At 40.3% G+C, this 19,826-nt stretch overlaps 1 protein-coding gene across 1 annotated transcript in view; it reads left to right on the top strand.

Annotated features, from left to right (window-relative positions):
• The first annotated feature begins 3,942 nt into the window (after window positions 1–3,942).
• Window positions 3,943–19,826, top strand: part of pdhx (pyruvate dehydrogenase complex component X) — a 29,095-nt gene continuing 13,211 nt past the window's right edge. Inside the window, exons 1-5 of the mRNA XM_080027346.1 lie at window positions 3,943–4,096; window positions 7,682–7,765; window positions 10,116–10,216; window positions 15,234–15,436; window positions 16,394–16,492. Coding sequence (XP_079883472.1) covers window positions 3,961–4,096; window positions 7,682–7,765; window positions 10,116–10,216; window positions 15,234–15,436; window positions 16,394–16,492 — 623 coding nt within the window. The 5' untranslated portion in view covers window positions 3,943–3,960. The remainder of the gene's footprint in view (window positions 4,097–7,681; window positions 7,766–10,115; window positions 10,217–15,233; window positions 15,437–16,393; window positions 16,493–19,826) is intronic.

The following is a 19,826-nucleotide window of genomic DNA, read 5'->3' as shown; positions in this document are numbered from 1 at the left end:
TTGGGTGTCCTTATGTAAATCAGGAAGAGGACAATTCCAGGTACTTTGAATTGCTACGGTACAAAGACATATTTCCCGATTAGTCATATCAATCAGCATGTTGAGTTCATTCTACCATCCAAATTGCATACAGTCTCTCTCACAGCCCAAAGGCTTTATCAATACTGTCCATATCCACAAAGTGTGACTTCTATGTGCCCTCTTCCCACTGAGTGTGTTACACGGTCATCTCTGTTTTTATCCTGACAGTGTAATGCTACACAGTTTAGTGTTGGACCAGTGCGTGCCACAGCTGCTGCACTGGTTCCTGCGGGCGGCCAATGAGTGGCCAGGCCTCGATGGCAGACCAGATAAAAGCGATGTTAATGAAGGGCTCCTTTCTTTGGTCTGTTCGCAGGCAAATCCATATCTTATCTTTGCTCTGATTTATCTGGCTTTAGCAACCCTTCTTTACATAGTGCAGCATTTATTGACACGGTGTGCCGTTATTATCTTTCGTGACACCTTCAAAAAATTTGCCCATTGTGATTGTGCGAGGTGAAGGAAATTACATTGCGTCTTTGATCAAAATCTTCGGAAGAAAATCGTGCCTGTATCAGACATGGAATACTTTCTATACGGTTACCTTGAGAAAAATAGAGAGATACAATAAAACAAGTGACTGCTCCTGATTGCTTTGCTTCTGATTTCCATATTGTTACTTGCTTATATGAGATGAAACACGTGAGCCATGCAATTCAAGCTGCAGTGCATATCAATCTCATCCCATTGTTTGGATTCTGTGTTGTTCCATTATTCAAGTGGAGCATTCACACTTTGTGTTTTTTTCTAGAGCGACACTCGTCACCACCACCCATACTACGCAATTTAACTTTGAAGTGCACAAAATCAAACATAGCTGTGATTATAGGTTTGTTGCAATTAAAGCTGTGATTACAAGTTTGTTTAAACTCATTATACAACGGCAGGTAATTGGAGCTATACTGTACTGTTGGATAGCTGTAGCCTACATAGCACAGAGCTAATGTTTAAGCGGCCACAAATTAGGTAAAAAATCACGAAAAGGATTTGTGTATTTGGGTACCTTTTGACCTTCAAAAGCTTTTGCTGTCAAAATGATGTGCTGTGTTTGAACATTGTTAGGGCACACAGAGATGAACGGCATCCATGGACTGAGACAGAGAAAAACACATGTAAACGTCTGAAATGTGGCCTCACTTTCCCTTTGGCATAATGTGGATGCTGTTTGATATGTTTGTGGCAACTGAATCAAGATAAGTGAACAGTTAGGGAAATTGTCTGGACTGATCCAACCTCCTCAGCACAAACAGACAGGAGCTTGATTTTCCTAACAGACCGCTGCCCTGTGAATGCAAACCCCGGCTTTACATACCCATAGTGTGCGAGGATCGGCGACACCCACGTACGTCTGATTTAAATCAGATAACAGCTTGATTTAATGTGCACAGAAAACGCAGAGGTGTTTCGTGTGGGATGCACCAAGGTCCATGACTTCAGTTTTTCTTGAGAATCAAATGTAGGTGACAGAGGCTGGTGTATTGTTCTGCAAACATTTGGGAAAGCACCATTTAAAACCAGTCAAACAAGTATTTACAACACTTGGCTGTGGGTCAGTGGAGGCAGGCACCAATGGCACGTAGGTAACCATGCACCCAAACCAGTTGTAATAGATCTGGGAAGGAACAAACAACACATATACTATGCAACCGAGAAGAGATATTTAATCCACATGTCTCATTTTTATACAGTGACTGGTGTCGTTGCACATCAAATATTGTGACAAGAGAAGTGCAGACAACCGTCTAGGAACAAACGAAAATACATATATAGTCGTGAAAATGTTTTTGCCACCTGCATTGTGGGTCACAAGAGGTTGCACAGGTGAAACAATGGCTGCCTTTGTTTAGCCAAAAACAAGGTGCAATGTCTGTCCATAAGTGCCTTTATCTCTCACGGTCAGAAAATGATTCTCCGATTTGAATGAGCCACGCACGCACAAGTTATTTTATTATTTAAAAGGGAGAACATTAATTCAATCAGATAGATGCTGCAGGGAGAACAGGGAAGTGATGAAAAGATAGCCCGAGCATGCATGGGGATAAAGACAGGCCAGCTGGGATTTTGTGTCTGTGTCCCATGCCTGCTCAGTGGGGCTATTGTTTTCTCTCAGGAGATACACAGCTCCAATTTATCAGGCCACCTTATCATTTTGTCTTCACACTCAAATGGACCTGTGAGGCATTCAGGCCCAAACAGGGAGTTGGACCAGATTAGAGGCGCGTCACTAATGCAGTTTTACTTTTCAAGGGGAGGCTCACTGGCCTGTTACAAAAAACACTACCATATAATCTTACCAAGGAGGAAGTGGTGATGAGCATTTATGACTCAAACTAACCACGAAGTCACTGTGCTCACATAAACAACTGATAATCAAGTGTGATTTACTGGCAGGTGTTTTTCTGCATTTTTGATGAGACAAACACAAGGAAGTATTCGTGAAGATGCCAAGATATCTTTGAATGCCCAGCCTTTTCTGAGGCCAATTTCCTGCTCATATTTTTGGCCTTTCCATTAACAATAGTGTCCCTGTGTGTAGCCTACTTTCGAGCATTTAAACATAATTAATTTCCTTGTTTGCATTCGCCGTCACAATAATCATAAGAAATGTCACATATTATCACAATAATTTCTCAAATTGACCTGAATTGCGTTCTTTCCACACGTGAAAATAAAAAAACAAAACAGTAAAGGATGTTTTTTGTCAACGTGTATACAGACACCTGAAAGTGTGATCACATACTGAACATGTACGATGAATGGCTTAATCTTAATACCCAGGGGGCAAAACACCCTTTTTTTAAAACAGACATGGAATGTTGTAAAAGATTGTTCATCATGAAATGATATCAAAGACCTTCAAGGATCACAACATGGGTGGACAACCTGGTCAACTATCTGCTGGAAAGCTAGTGGGCGGAAATAGCAAATCGGAACCATGGTGGCGAGGGTAAAACTGAAATTGACCAGGTTGTCCACCCAGGTTATGATCCTTGAAGGTCCTTGATAACATTTCAGGTGAACAACCTTTTACATCATGCCATTCCCATAAAATCACTTTGCCCCACTTTTTATATATTTTTTTCTTTGTTTTTCTGTGTCTGTCAGTTATTTCATGAAATCAGCGCAAACCTAATTCGATGCATTTAATTAGAGACAAGAACATTGGGCTTGCCTTTCTTCGTTGATGCTTACAATTATTTTGTTATGTCATTACGCAGATGTCATTCCATGAAACAACAACAACCACAACATGTTAAAATAGCTTAATCATTATTTTATTGAAAAAACAAATCTTGTGAATTAATAATACAATGAAATCAGTGTCTTATACTTGAGAATATATGGATTATATACTGAGCAGACTCTACTTAGGTGTCTTAACAATGCAATCACATTTAATGATCAAATATGTGAAACTTTTTTAACATAGGCTACAACTGAATGTAGGCTACCCTTCAGACTAGGATATAATGCACAGTTAACAAAAATGAGAAAGAAAAAAACATTCAAACATTGACTTTTTCCATACTATATGCTGAGTGTATAAGTATTCATATATTTTGTACAGGAGCCTTTTTCATTATTTCCAGCAGAGGGCGGTAAATCAATGAGGATTGAACGCAGTATGAAGGACCCCAACAAATGTCCGTTTTCAGCCTGCTCGTTTATCTAAATATATATATCAAATATAGCTTATTTGAGCAAATTGGGCGGTAAAATATAATTTGGTATTCTTTTTAGGTTTCTGTAGTTTCGACCTCTCTCAAGATAATTAGTTTTTATTTATGCTCACCTCACCGCCTACTTAACCCTCTCTCCTTGCAGTTTTACCGTCAGGCATTTTTATGGTCTCACGTCTCACCCACGGAGGACGACAACATGGCGGCCTCCTTGCGTCTGGGTCGTCAAGGGGTTTTATTTGGCCTCAAATTATCTCACTTTAATAAATGTCTGTGGGCAACGCGTCCCTGGCAGGAACATGTCAGACACCTGTTCCAGTCGCCGTGGCTGCTCGGTGAGTGTTGACATGTTGATGGATAGCTTCTGTCCCCATCTGTGCTGGACGGAGCTGACTTTTGCTGTCATTATTTAATCGTGTAATGACGTTTACTGCGTTTAAGCTTTCTCTATCATGATGGTATTACATAAAACTAATGGAGGAATTTATTTTGCCACAAGTCACGTGAAATTGGACTTATGGAAAGCTGACATTAGACACGGACTAGCTTAGGTCGATCTAACAACACGTCTGTAAGCTATAGGCTTCTTGTAATCTATAAAAAGGTTTTCATTTGTATAAAAAACGTCTTTAATTAAACCTGTTTATTTAAAATGTTCAGGTACGAGGAGTATGATTTTTCAATAGTTTTTCTTTCTGACGTTGCAGTTTATCTACTGAAAATAATGTTTAGAATCTGTTTTTTAAATAATGTAAAAGTGCATCTTGCACATCACCCAGATCATCATGGCTAGATATGATTATCGTCACGTTGTAACATGTATTACTTTTGAAACATTCACATTATATTTTGGAAAATGTAGCACAAAAACAGAGTCCTGAAAACTGATCAGCTAAATAGTTTAGACAACTGTGCTTTTCTGACTGTTACATTACAAAATCAGGAGGCCAATTGAATCCTTTGTAGAACATTGACTATACTGGGCAAAGTTAGTTAAACACGGCATTATGGAGATCATACAGCCAATCTCTCTTCTCTCTCTCTCTCTCTCTCTTTCTTCTGTGGTCTTTTTAACAGGCTGACAATTCACTATAGTAAACAGTGTAAATGAGTGAGGGTTAATGGCCTGACATTTCAGCATAATGATATCACTAACAACAATACACTTTATGTGTATTATTTAAAAAAAAGGTCATAACAAAAGGTCAATAGGCCTACTACATGCTAAAGTATTAAAAAGTGAATAATACTTGATAGAAGACAGAAATGCATGCTAACACTAAATGATAATAACAAGGAACATCAGCAGCATGAAGATAATTACACAATATATGCTTTAAAAAGCATCAGTAAAGGGTAATTTAAAAAGTTGAGTTTTCAGTTGTGAGATGATGTGCGCTGGCACATATACTCTGAGGGAGAGCATTCCAGAGGTTATGTCTATCTATGGTCTAGCCACACCAAAGAACCTGTCACCCCTATTGGTGCTGACTGAGCCTGGAAGAGGGAGAGAAAAGTTAATGGGCCTCAGGGGAAAATGTCTGGAGAGTAAGTGATGTGTAAGGATGGAGAGGATTAGAGAGGCGCCCAGCCATGTAGCGATTTGTAAACCAGTACTTTACAATACTGTATTTGACTGGGAGCCAGAGTAGTTGCTGAAGGGTTGGAGTGATGTGTTCCCAGGACCATGTGCAGTGGAGAACTCACTCGGTCGAGTTCTGAACATATTATAGTCGAGTGTGTACACGGAGGAAAAGGTACGGGTATTACTGTTTTGATATAATGAAGGCGTAGATGAAAGATGTATCTCTCTGCTAAGTAACAGTTGGAAAGAGAGCGATTGAGTCTGGAATTGTTATTCATGTGAAAGAAAGGCTGGTGGGTGATGTTTGTGTTTTTTTTTTTAAAAAGAAGGTTGAGTCTAGACTAGAGTTACACCATGGATTGTGACACCCAAGCAATGGCCTATGATGTAATAACAACCAGGAATAGACCAATTCACATGGGAGACTTTGTTGAGTTTTGCTGGGGAGGTGACAAGGGTTGGCCTCAGATTTATTCATTTTTGAGGTGATTGCAGGTCATCCAAGCTTCAATGTCATTCAAGCTGTCAATCAACCTCTGTGGTATTTAGCATGATGTAGCAGTTTATTGTTAAAAGGTGGAAGAGTCAGACACAACATAATGATTGGCAGTTAGCCAGTGATAAGCTCAGGGAAAGGTTTTATTTCTATGTGGCATTAATTCTGAATAATAATAATAATATGCTGCGCACTGTTTCACTAGTTCATAGCTTAGTTTCCACTGCAGACAGTGTGTAATGAAACAGCAGGGAAAGCCTTAATAAAACTATTTGCGTTAGTGATCGCTGAATTGGCTCAATTAAAAACCATTCCAGTAAGCAAGTAGAACAATTAAAGCTGTGTGCTGGAAGTGGCTCACCTTGATGGAATGCAGCCATCATTCATGTGTTTGTTGTGTCTGTGCTTTCTTGGCATGATATTTCAGAATGTTTGTCAGGACAATAGTATATTACTTATGAAAGAAAGTATGAACAGAACACTGTGACAAAATGTAATACAGAAACTGTATTCTGCTGAGTTTGAATAAAATAGTATTCAAGGACAGTGGCTTCAGAAGGTATTCAGACCCCTTTATTATTTCCCCATCAATATACACTCAATCACTGTGGATTATTAAATTGAGTGGGCAGCTTGGTATGAAAGGTCCTTCATTACACATGGCATTGATTACAACCAAGCCATTAAGTCCAAATATCTCGAAAGTACACACACACACACACACACACACACACACACACACACACACACACACACACACACACACACACACACACACATACATACATACATACATACATACATACATACATACATACATACATACATACATACACACACATAGGCAGACACACATGTTTATAAGTTAATGGCACATTAACAACAAGGTATACAAAGTGAAGTTACAAAAAGATGCTAGTATGCAATTTTGTGACATTGCCAAATAGCCAGCAGATGGCAGCAGCACACAACATTGTCCAAAAACCACACAGCATTTGTATATGTATGGAAAGATGAACTACTAGATAAGAGGCAAAGACAGCAAAACCCACTTGGACAAACATTAATGAGTTGTATTCCAATACATATAATCAACAGGAAAAAGTTGTATTGTATGGATGCCACTTTTAAAATAGGGAGACATACTATTAACATATTATATTATTATCACTGGTTTGAACTGTCAAATCTAATCCAAAATCTCAAATGTTATTTAAAACCCTTTCAAATCTCTCTTTTCTTCTGCCCTATGATCTGTTTACTTCCTATGTCTGCTGTCAGTTGTATCTATAGTGCAACAAACTGCAATATGTGAGCAGTTCATTGAGCATGCAGAATACGCTTAACAAGTTGTGTAGTTTGTTTCGAGGTGTGCCATGTCCAAGGAATACCCCTGATTGCACTGCAAACCAGTAGTAGCAAAGCAAAGTGATGCCTTTGCAGCTCGAAGACCCCAGCAGTGTCCAGCACAATGCTGTGAGCCAGTGGAACCATGGCTGCAGCTGGTGACAGTTGAGGGGACGGGGGGGGGGGGGGACGGGGGGTTATAGCTCAAAGGCCTGGATGATTACAAGTCCCTCTCCAGCCTCTCTGGCTTGACGTCAGCCCGGATCACAATAACATAAGTGAACTGCTGCCAGCGTTCTGAACATGTTTCACACACACACACACACACACACACACACACACATATACCCAGAGGCCTTGTTGCCTAATTGATGTTGAGAGAACTCGTCGTAGGGAAGTTCTGAGTATGATTTTTATGGAAACATTTCTGCCTTACGTTTTTCAGCCTGACGGCCCATGATGTAAATTGTGTGTTCCCTTTTTATCCTCTAGGTGCCAGCCCACTCAAAGTGCAAATGCCCGCTCTCTCCCCCACCATGGAGGAGGGAAACCTAGTCAAATGGCTGAAGAAAGAAGGTAAATACTTTAATTACCATATTACCTCACTTTTCCTTTTCCCCACCCAGCTGACTGTTAGAAAGGTTTCATCAGGATTGTCTGGATTTGTATATATAAGTCTCGCAGCATCACCCTGTGCGTCTATGTTCAGATTAAAAAAAGCTCAGCATTCAATTTTTATTTTATTTCTTCTGCAATGATGGACCAAACCGTAGCACTAACCACCTACTGGATGACATCATATATTGCTCTGTAAGGCAAAGGGGCCCCCAGAGCACCTGAGGGCCCCTGGTGGGTAATTGGCTCAAGGAAACAGTGCAGTCACTATTCATCACCGCTTAGCCAATCTGCTCGACCACACACTCATTTATCAGGAGGCACTGGCAACATACTGAATTCTGATTGGCTGCTCGGCTGTGTTGCCATGTGCTTCTTTGACTGTGTGCATGTGCATGGTGTGTGAGAGAAAGGAAAGAGGGGAGAGATGAATCAGTCAGTGACAAGAAAAAAAAACACATTCACGATGATTATTTGCCCTTAATAGGTTTATAAAAATAACTTAATTGTAGGGCTGGCCCGAATGCCATTTTTCAGGCTTCGAATATTCGTTGGTTTTTCCGAGTGAATATTTGAATATTCGTTCCAGAAAAACACAGTATCAAAAACAACATTAAAATAGATAAATAAATAAAATTAAAAAAAACATTAATAATCCCTATATACTCCCTGGAACCGATTTTGACAGTATCTGCATATTTTGTTGAAGATTTACGCGCTCGGAGGTGAAGTAATGGATGCGCTATGACACTTAGTGATGTACTATATTGTTTTCCCCGAGAATCCTAAATTCTATCCGAATTTCTTAGCTGTTTTAGCCACCAACTTGCCTGTGTTCCCATTTTCTTCGAATCATTGAAACGATATCTGCATCTTATTTTACTTGATGATTTATGTGTGACTTTTATGTAGGTTGGGAAAAAAAGACATGGGGTGGCCTGTTTAATCTTTAATATTGCACATCACACCTAGCCCCAGGGGTCATGCGGTGTTAAAGCCTCATACAAATGCAACCTTGATAACACTGCAGCGCGCTCTCAGGGGCTTCCCACGTCAATACTGCATTTGCTGCTGTTTCCACCTTCCCCTCACCCAATCCTCATCTACGCTTCCCTTGACCAACCCTGCTTGTTCCTCCTCAATCCTTCCCACACATCTCTCTCTACCGTAAACATACACTATATACTTGTGTGTTTTTTTTCTTCAATTTAGGTGTGAATATATTTGAGGTTTTACAAGATGCTTTTGTTACCTCTGTCATAGGTTATGCCCTTGACATTCCCCCTCCTTGCTACAATCCCCTAATTGTCTTTCTTTCTTTCTTTCTTTCTTTCTTTCTTTCTTTCTTTCTTTCTTTCTTTCTTTCTTTCTTTCTTTCTTTCTTTCTTTTTTCTTTCTTTCTTTCTCTCTCCCTTTCTTTCTCTGCCAGAAGATAGAATATGACCAGATGTCAGATTTGTATAACCATTGACCTTTATCTCATATTCATCTCCTCCTCCTCCTCCTCCTCCTCCTCCTCCTCCTCCTCCTCCTCCTCCTCGCATTTTAGCACATGGACATACGTCACAAATATGTTTCAATCATGCCTGTGTTTACTATTGGCCTGCTCTATGAAATTGATTAACTGCAAGAGTGCCAGATGCTACATGCTACTTCGGCTATAGTGTAACCAAAACATTCTGTAACTTCAACAGTAAGCATTATGCATCCATTTGAAGCCCATTTGAGTTACAGGCACAATCAGGAGTAGATGGGGTGGGGGGGGGGGGGGAGGATACATAAGCATATAAGAACTGAACCAGTGGCTCCTAATTGCCATCCTCTCCCACCACTAAGCAGATGCTAATATATTCCTGTGCTCTTATGTGGTGGACCAGTGGGAATCTGCTGGGATTCTAAGGATAGGCAACAGATCTCGCCTTCTAACAGACACGCTGCGTTTCGCCCGTATCTCACATTCTTTCCCATGAAACATTGATTAGGCTCCTTATTTGATATGTAGGCCAAAGCCCGAGCTGTGTTTTTTTTTCCTTCACCTTTTTGTCCCCTCAATGGAATCCTTTTCATTTTTATGGTTAACTAATTTGTTGTTTGTGTGTGCGCGAAGCTCCAGTGAAAGAGCCGTTGTTTTGAACATGCTGCCTGTGATCGTGATTCCAAATCGCAGCTAAAATGAATCATTCGCACTTTAACTAAGGTCAGACACCCTTCACCAATGAAAAGATTGTTAGGGACTCGGGTGCTTAAACAGCCAAAGTAATGTGAACATTTATATTGAAAGTGCTCAGATGTGTTTCTTTACTTTTAACAGGTGAGCCCGTGGCAGCAGGTGACGCTCTGTGTGAGATCGAGACGGACAAAGCTGTTGTTACCTTGGAATCAAATGAGGACGGTATCTTGGCAAAGATATTGGTGAGCATAGCAACAACACATAGTCTTGAGTATGGCTTCGGTGCATGACCTAGGAAAGTGATGGATTAAGTGAGTATTTAAATACTCGGTGTGTTTCAGTACCAGGATTTCAAATTGTGTGTTTTGTATGCAATCGTGTTCTTCGATGTTCCTTTATTCTGCTATTACGCCCTCAAATGTCTATGTTAGCAATTAGTATGTTTTTTTAATCAATATCTAATTACATAGCATATACTATATAACATTGTTAGTATTTATGCACGATGCCCGTGATAATTGGCAAAGCTTTTACCAGGTATTTTCAGAGGCAAATATTTCCCTCTTTCTCTCCTTCCAATCAGTGTGCACCAGCTAATGTACATCACTAAAGCGCCCACAGATGCATTGTTCACACGCAAGACAGTCTTTTCATGAGTACACAGGCACAAACATAGAACTGTCTAAATTAATCATTTCATTATCGAAGGGATGTCAATTATAAAACCGCTAGTCCTACATCTTCTGCTCACTTCCATTATTTCACATTCTCTCACTCCAGCCCCGTCTTTGCCGCTGAGGGGATGAGGTAGTTTCCATAGCAACCACCCAAGAATTGGGGGTAGGGGCTTTGGAGCAGAAGCTTGGCAGAGAAAGATGGTCTGCATTAGATAAGCCCCCTAGCTCTCTCTGTCTCTCTCTCTTTCTATGTTTATGTGTGTGTGATAGGAAGTGTGTGTATTGTTAAGAAACACAGCAGCTAGTGGCAATATTTCAGAGATGTGTACACTGCCTTGTACATGGCAGGGCCAATGTGGCGTCCACTTTGTCTGGGTCAGAGTGTGTTAGCCCCTAGTGGAGTAATGGTGGGCTCTTCCAAGCACCCAGAAGGTTTCTAATTTAGAGGCCACCGTAATTACCTCCTGTGGCCAAACGCCCGGAACTGGCTTACAGTAGACGTGCTACTTCCTCTGCTCCACGATGGGGGTTATTTATGGAGGTCAAGCACTGCTGTGGCCCCCTTACCAATTTCTAATCAAGACCCTTGGGTGGTGTGTGTGTGTGTGTGTGTGTGTGTGTGTGTGTGTGTGTGTGTGTGTGTGTGTGTGTGTGTGTGTGTGTGTGTGTGTGTGTGTGTGTGTGTGTGTGTGTGTGTGTGTGTGTGTGTGTGTGTGTGTGTGTGTGTGTGTGTGTGTGTGTGTGTGTGTGTCTCTTATTGGGTTGTGGAGGCTGGGGGGTAGGAGCATCAGCAGCACCAGATTACAATCCCATCATATTCTTACTGTGTAACTCCGACCCAAGGGCTCCAATCTGAAAATCCGCCCTGGGTACAATGAATCATGCTATAGATGAACTGACATGCATGTGTTTTGCAGATCCTTACTGTGTGGGTGCTTCTGTATTTAAAGATGAATGCTGTTCAACTTCAAATGAGGAATACTGCTCTAGACCTTCAGAAGGTGGTTGAATATTCAATGTGGGGATGAGTTGGTGATTGATATAAAAAAATAGATTACAGAAAGGACTGATTGATAGATATTTGAATAGATGGATAACATGACGTACTGTAGACATCCAACACATGCTGTTGTGCAAACTGGTCAGTTTCCCATTTATCATCCCCCCTCCCCTCCTCTATTCATCTCCATAGACTGTCATCCAAGGGATAAATGTATCCATTGTTAGTATAAATCACTCTCTAACCTTGCAGAATTCTTAGGTCAAAATAAGCAACAAAAAAAAGCCTATGTCTTTTGTCCACTCCATAATTTCTTACCAATTTTTTTTTAAATGACAATATATAGCCTGTACAGAGCCTGCAAAAAAGGCTGAACTAAATTAGTTTAGGGTTCATATTTTCCTTCCAGAAAGGCCAGCAGAGGTGACATATTATTTTCATGGCCTCTAACCTTTATAGTAAACAGACCGTGGACAGCAATAGGAAATGTGGGATAGATAAAGTGATATGACGTGTGATAAAGGCTCCCTGACAGTTGACACACAGAATGCTCAGACGGAATAGTTGACTCACGAGTTGCAGCTTGATTTATGTCTTTTTGTTTTTTTATTGTGAGATTGCATTGGACTGGTGGACTGTTCTTGCTAAGAGGATGGATGTGGCTGCCCTCCACTTGGTGCAAAAACCGGTCATGCTCTACTGGTCAGAGAGAGCGAAACATGTCCATCTCTGTATGTTGTAGCGCACATGCATGTTTAATCCAGCTTCCTGTTACAAATTAACCTACTGGCATATCTAGGGTTGATCTTGATGTGTAGCACTGTTTGTGTCTTCCATTGTACACTATTTGGATGACTCCTCTAATGAGTTACTGACATTCAATTTCAAACCTGAAATAATTAAGTTATTGAATCTTCGGAGAACGCTTAACAACTAGAGCAATCAACAATTAGCTCAAGTTAAAAGGTAATGTAAACAATTGAGGCTCAGTTTATTGTGAGCCTTTTTAGACTCTCATGGGGCTTGTATGGCTGTTTGATGGGTGTTTGGCGATAAGTAGGTTGAACCTCATAAATGCTGACTTAATAGCATTAGCCATAGCTGATGGGCTCTGGAGAGGTCCCTTAAGAGCCCTGTCTGAGATCTGTTCGACTTCTCACAGTGAGTACGTTGCCATAGAAAAGGCTAAAGCCTGGATCAGGCTAGAACACTGTCTTTCTTCACACTCTTGTTCGTTAAGCATCAGAGAAAGGATGGCTGTGAGTGCACTGCAGGAACATCAGAGATAACACATTACCCGTGCATTTTAATTGAAAGCTGTTCACCTAGTCATATTGTAATAAAATCCCAGAACGCAAAATTGACATTTAAAAAAATACTCAACATTTAAAAAAATAAATAACAGTGTTATGCCATGCTCCCTTTGATCTAAGATATGGTTTTTTCGCTGTTTTTCATAATGTTTCATTATATGGTTTACCCCTACAGACATGAGTGCAGACAGGCTGTGAAGAATAAAACGCTCATCCTAATTTGACATTCTCACAGTGTGGATTTGATTTAAGCTTGTTAGCAGCACCCCTTGAGCAAAGGTGAAAACCAATGGTGCCAAACACAGAGGATCTTTGAAGTGTTTTGCAGAAGCTGAGACGTGAGCATCATTTATACTTGCCATAGGTTTCAGTGTGTTCTATAGCCATTTGATGGCAGTGTTGAGCCCCACACCACTACAGTGTCCTACCCACCAATGCATACGATATACAGTGCATGCAATTTTAAAGGGAGAATCAACCCAACTGCTGCGGAAGCGTGTGTTTTTGTGTTTGAGACCACTAAAGCAGTTCGCCTTAACGGGAAACCAGTCTTGGTCTCACTGATGTCATTTGTGTTCAAAATGTGGCACATACTGTCTGTTGTCATGGTTTTCAGGAGTTTCACTTCAGGAAACAGGAATGGGTATAGACTTCAAAGCAGCATATCATTCACCATTCATAGGCTGTCACTCACATATTTTAAAAACAAAAACTGTTTTGGGGTAGGTGAAAATCTTGGTGTTTTGTCTAAATAGATTTGTTATTCTGTATTTGTGTATATGTGTGAGCACTAAATATAACAAATAACCAATGGAGTATCTGGATAGTATTATGGATTCCATCTTTTGGTCGTTATGTGTCTTCAGGGATATGTTTTTCTCTTCAGTTACACACAGATATCTTGATGGCTGTCTCCCCACATATCACGTAGCATGGGTCATGATATACCAGTAGTTATTGCGTCTCTACATGTGGAAGAATCCCTTTGGGACAGAAGAGAGGAAAATTTGGAAATGTACAGAAGCCCGGGTTACCATGGTAGGCCCTTGTGCTCACCCTCATCCATCACCTCCCAAAGCAGATCTGTGTTAATGACACATCAAAAGATGTTGTTCCACGGTTGTACTGCTCATGTAACTGCCATCTAAAACTGTGTCAATTATGAGCTTTACGACCAAGTGCGTAGTCTTGTTACATTGGCCAGTATATTGTAGCAATAGACAGGTAGGTCAGTGTAGCTTCGTTGTTCTCACCACTATCATTTTAGTTTATTACGAGCGTTCCACAGGAATTTCTTTACTGCAATGTCCATTGAGAACGAGGAAGTGATAGCCTCAAAGGCCTATCAAAATATTTGTTTAGTTATTGATTAAAACCTGCAAGTTAATATGCATGTCCGTCCGTGTGGATCTATCTTCATAACCTTACTGCAGGACAGTTAGATCTTCATTGAACTAAAATTAGCCCACAATAAGCATGCAACGCGGCTCTGTCTACCAGTGAGCGCAGGTGTTCATATGTTCTGCTGTTCTTTCCAGTCAGGTGGATATGATTATTGGAGTGCCTGCTCTTGATTTTGCAAGCCTGCTAGAGGGGGTGGGGTATGTTTATACAGTGGGTTTACTAATGGTGCTTTCGCTTTGCACCAATTAAGTCAGACATTTTACTTAATTTTTATATGGGGAATTATTTATTTTTCTATTGTTTTGAATCATCTTTTGGCTGATGAGTGTTAATGTTGTACATTATGAAAACAACAGCACAGTCAGGAAAATAGCGGAAATCCTTGTGCTATTTTGAGCCATTTCTGTTTTCATTCCTGGTCTTCATCTCCTCTCCTTGTATTGAGCTCTACACCTTTAAGAGGCAGCTCACTAAGTGGATACCTTTTGAACAGAGGGCCAAACCCTATGTATTGTACCTTGCCTTTCATTTAGACTAATCAATATTGACTGAGGAACAACACCTTGCGCAGTTGTTGGGGGGAAGGCTTGCAATGGATTTGAATTACTCCATGACGAGATAGTGAATCGATCGGGGACAGCTTTGAACAAGCATGTAAATAAATACATCCATTGCACTCCAACAACCTATTCCAGTACAGTTGTAGTTTTTTTTTCTTGTCCAATTTTGTTTTGAGTTAACAGAGGGATACAAAGGATCGATGGCAATTAATGTACATGAGAAAGCGGTGTCATTTTCTTAAGACAACGTTCCTTAACAACGTCTTACAATATGTTCTGTTCTATCTGTTCAATGCTCTTTACAGATGGAGGAGGGCAGTCGCAACGTGCGCCTGGGCACTCTCATTGCCCTCATGGTGGAGGAAGGGCAGGACTGGAAGCAGGTTGAGATCCCCGCTCCAGATGCTCCAGCTGCAGCCCCACCTGCCACACAGGCAGCCGCTGCCCCAGTTGTGCCCGCCGCTGCTCCTGCTCGCAGCCCTCCCCTAAAACCAGCCACGTCAGGACCGTAAGCATCGTCCTACTCATTTTTAGCTTCCCAAATCATACCTGTGTACTCACTTACTGGTATGTAAACAAAAGGAGGACACGCCAGTTTACAGAGCCTAGGCTGTGTATTAACACTGGATGTTCTATTCATCACACACTCGCTGACTCATCCTTTAATGCCTGTGGATTTGTTTAATCATCTAGAGTGACTACAGGTCTATACACTCCCCTCCTTGCCTAATGTGTCCTTTACCGAGGATCACACCTTTGTGGACATTTAAAATGTCAATTTTAACCCTATGAACATAATTGCTCATTCAGTCCATAAGGATCATTGTGCCTCTACATATGTGTGACTTTGTTTATGGTGACTTTGTTTATATGTAAATCTTGTTGTTTTAGTAATCGCAGTATGAGTCAGCCTGACTAGTGCAGTGTTAATATGATCCATCTCTGCTCACATTCCAAAATGTGTGTGATCCTACCTGCCCCTGTTTACACTATACATACTTGTGTGAAAAGCAGAATTTGAGAGAGATTTGTTTTACAAACATTTAATGCTTAGCTTGTCAACCTATACATATAGGCTGCATCAGCTTGACAAGGGTGGCAGACGAAAGGTGGATGCATGTGCCCCCAAGCATGATCATGAAGTAATACTAAGATGGAATTTATGAAGGCAATTAGGTCATGTAGAACAAAAACTGAGAAAAGATGGTTTCTGAGCTAAGCAATAGGCCTTTTAAAATGTTTGGTTAATACAAGTGCTATGGTATCATAAAGCTAGGCTTAAAGTATATAATTAAAGGTTTGCCCGACTAGAACTTATTTTATTATCGTTGTTTAACATTTTAAAATGTAAGAAATACAATTATTTGTCAAGTTTAAAGAAAAATAATTAAGTTTAAGAGTTGATAAAAAAAAATTGTACTGGAACTATTGTAAAATTGTGCTTTCATCCCACTTTCTTCTGTAGGTTACGTCTGAGTCCAGCGGCAAGACACATTCTGGACACACATGGCATAGACCCAAAATTGGCCATAGCAACTGGACCAAGAGGACTCATCACTAAGGAGTGAGTGTAGGCGCATGGGTTAACTGTTGTGCCTGTTATACACCCCATGTGACGTAAACCTCAATGCCTGCATGGATGATACAGCATCTCGTGTAGACTTGTGTTTCTGTGGCCATAGTTTGAGGTTCTTAAAAAGCAGAAGCAAAACCTTCTGGCTCGATGGTGATGGAAATGTTTTATTTTTTTTTATATATGCCAATACAATATATTCTTTAGAGTCGAGCCCGCTGTCATTATTTATAAAACTATAACAATAAATGATGGAATCATTACAGCTTATTCACTCTAATGTGGCCTCTAACACACTCAACATCCCCACGAGTAAAGCACAGTGATATTGTAGAAAAAGTAGGATGTATTACAATTTATTGGTAAGATTTTTTTTTTCTCTTTTAAACTATTTTATTTTTGACTTACTGATTTCCTTTCTATTCTAGGTGACTTGAAAATGGTCCCCCAAAACAAACTTACCATTAAACAGTGTGTGGGATTATACATTGAATTTACAAAATTCTCTCAAGAATCCTAGATGTAGAAATGAATCTCACATTTTGCCAGGTTTTTCGCTTCAATTGTTTACATAGGAAGCAATGTTTCAGCAGTATGTGCTTGTTTGGCACATTAAAAGGCCTTAGGGCACAGATTGAAATGGTCCCCTTGAGGCCACCTTAACACTCCAGCATCTCTGAGGGAAAGAGGTGTCACTCAGTGCAAGGCAGGTTAAAGCCACTGAGTAGGCAGTGTGAATGGGGGGAAAAAATATAGTGAAGAAATGTGCAGTTTTCAGGTTCTTTAATCTTGTTATCTGGTGAATTCACACTACAGAAAGCTGGGAACCCACACACACACACACACACAACTCTAATGGCCACCTGCTGTCAGTAGGGACTTGATTGAATGTTCTCGTTACCCACCTAAAACCCTGCTGGGGAATCTCATGAGCAACTTCAGTTGTCATAGCAACCCGGTCTCGAGGACCCACTGGTGACCATAGAAACGCAGACCATATGTTTCCATGGATTTTGGTCCTGAACAGTAAAAAGAGAAATGTAAATAAGCTGCATACACCAAACATTGTAATGTAGCAAAGTCTTTCCCTTTTAATTTGAAAAACAGGCCTAATTTAAAGATGGATTATATTCATAACCACTTTGCTTTATATTTTTGCAAACACTCAAGTCATCAACCCCAATAACAAGTGGGTGGACAGCTGAGGAAGCAGAGCTTTTTTCTCAGAAATCTGGTTCACAGAAAATGACAAATCAAAATTCAAGATACAAAGTTTATAGACCACTGTTGTGTTCCTTTTCACTGTAATTCACCGCCACGGTTGATAAACACAAGAATATTGTGTGCTGCATCATGGGTGTCAACATGATTTCTAGGTTTCAAAGTATATATTTATTTGAATCAATAATGCTGATCAATCGTATCCCAATGATAATCGTATCCCTATTTGACAGTTGGATGGCTTATTTACTACTATTGAAGCCCTGTGTTGGACTGGGCTTGCCAATTCACCCACTGACAAATAGACCGAAGAAAGTAAGAGAGCCTTGAGAAAGGGAGAGTTTGGAGATTTCTTTTTAAGTTGTTGGATATACAGTATATGTTTAATTTGATGTCAGAGAAGAGCTGCACCTAGTTGTATAGCCCATAGGTAAGGTAAGTTGTAAGACTGAACTGCTCTGTTCTTGTTGGAAACCAAATCTCCTTAGAGAGAATAGTTACATACAGGCCCAGCTCCTTCAAGCGAGGGCAGAACAGACCCCATTTCCCCTCCTTTGTCCTGTGGCACATCAGATAAGCCCGAAACCAGGGAAAGGTACCCCCTCCCATTCCAACCTTTGCTCCACTGAGCCCCCCGCCCCTTTCCCCCTATAGTGGGCATGAATAAAAGAGGTCACTCAACCCTAGGATGAGAAAATAGCATGTTACGTAATCCTATGCAAAGTTTAAATACAGCTTGAAACACATTTATATTGCTAGAAAGTCCAACACAGTAACAGGGCTACCTCACCATGGGTCGTACCACTAGCGTTGGTTTTTATTTTTCTACAGACAGAATGAGTGTATGACTGTACTCTGTGACGATGCAGAGGGAATGCTTCCATTTATGAGGAGAGGAGGACTCCTTATTAGTCTATTGTATTTATTTTTAGAAATATATATATTTTTTTATAAAGCATCCAGTTTATCAATCTGTATTAGGATTTGTTTGAAACACTGAAACTTTATACAGCTAATAGTTTGTTATCATTGCTAAAGAACCTGACACATTTATCATAACCCTTCTGAATTCACCTTTTTAAGCATGTATAACTGCATTTAACCATAAAGCAAGCTTCACATTTGAGAAGGTCAGCAAAGAAGCCAATGTAAGCTGTCTAGCTTTATTGTAAATATTATAAATTGTGACACTCTAATTCAGTTTTTACATCCTACTGCATAAACGTTATTCACCGTACTGTGTGTTAAAACTAAAAGGCAAAATTGGTCTGGCCCAAAAGAGTTTTTTTTTTTCTTACATGGTTGACCTTGACCATCAAAGCTATTCATTAACAAAGAGTTTTTTTTTTTACATTCCTGGCTCTCGGTTATGTGCAGCACTACAGTAGAGCTGTGCTTTTGCTGAAGCTAAAATACACTTCACTTAAAGGTGCTGTAAGCGGAATGGTTCTTTTAGCTAACTTCCTGTCAGTTACTGCTGTTTGCAGTCCCCTCGCCCGTCCCTACGTCACCACATTAATGCATTGCGGTCTTCAAGCAGCGAGTTATCTAGCATCATCTCAGATCCATAAGTGTGATAAAACATGATAAAAACCATCAAAACAGACATTGGGAAGGATTTTTACCTGCTCCGCCATTGTAGGCGCATACACATTCACCCATCTCTTGCTCTGGCGTGCACCGGCAGTGAGACCATGGAGTGTATATAGTGTTTATGAGTGAGACGGATGTCGGTTTGTAGCATTCTCTCTTCTGATTGGATAAAAATTTCGGGATACTCCAATAAGTTTATTTGCCGATTACATGCAAAGCAGCTGAATGAGAGATCGGCTTTATGAAACGCACACATTATGTAAGTGATCACTGTATGAATAAAGAGCGATTTAATACTTATATTAACATAAATAAACCGCTTAATTCACCTTTTAAGTTAAACCCACAAAAACCTTGATAAACCATCTAGATAGAAGCACAGGCGTTTGCCCGCAAGGCATTTCTGCCTGCCGCACATACGCCAGTGCCGGTTAATATATGTATTACCTAAAACATTCTCTACAGTCAGCTGTTGTTTCAATTTGCTGCAACACTTTTACTTAAACTATAC

Source organism: Ammodytes marinus, assembly GCF_949987685.1.
Source record: "Ammodytes marinus genome assembly, chromosome: 5".
Lineage (NCBI taxonomy): Eukaryota > Metazoa > Chordata > Actinopteri > Uranoscopiformes > Ammodytidae > Ammodytes > Ammodytes marinus.
Note: the sequence above shows the minus strand (reverse complement) of the source record. Positions and strands in the feature narration are given on the sequence as shown.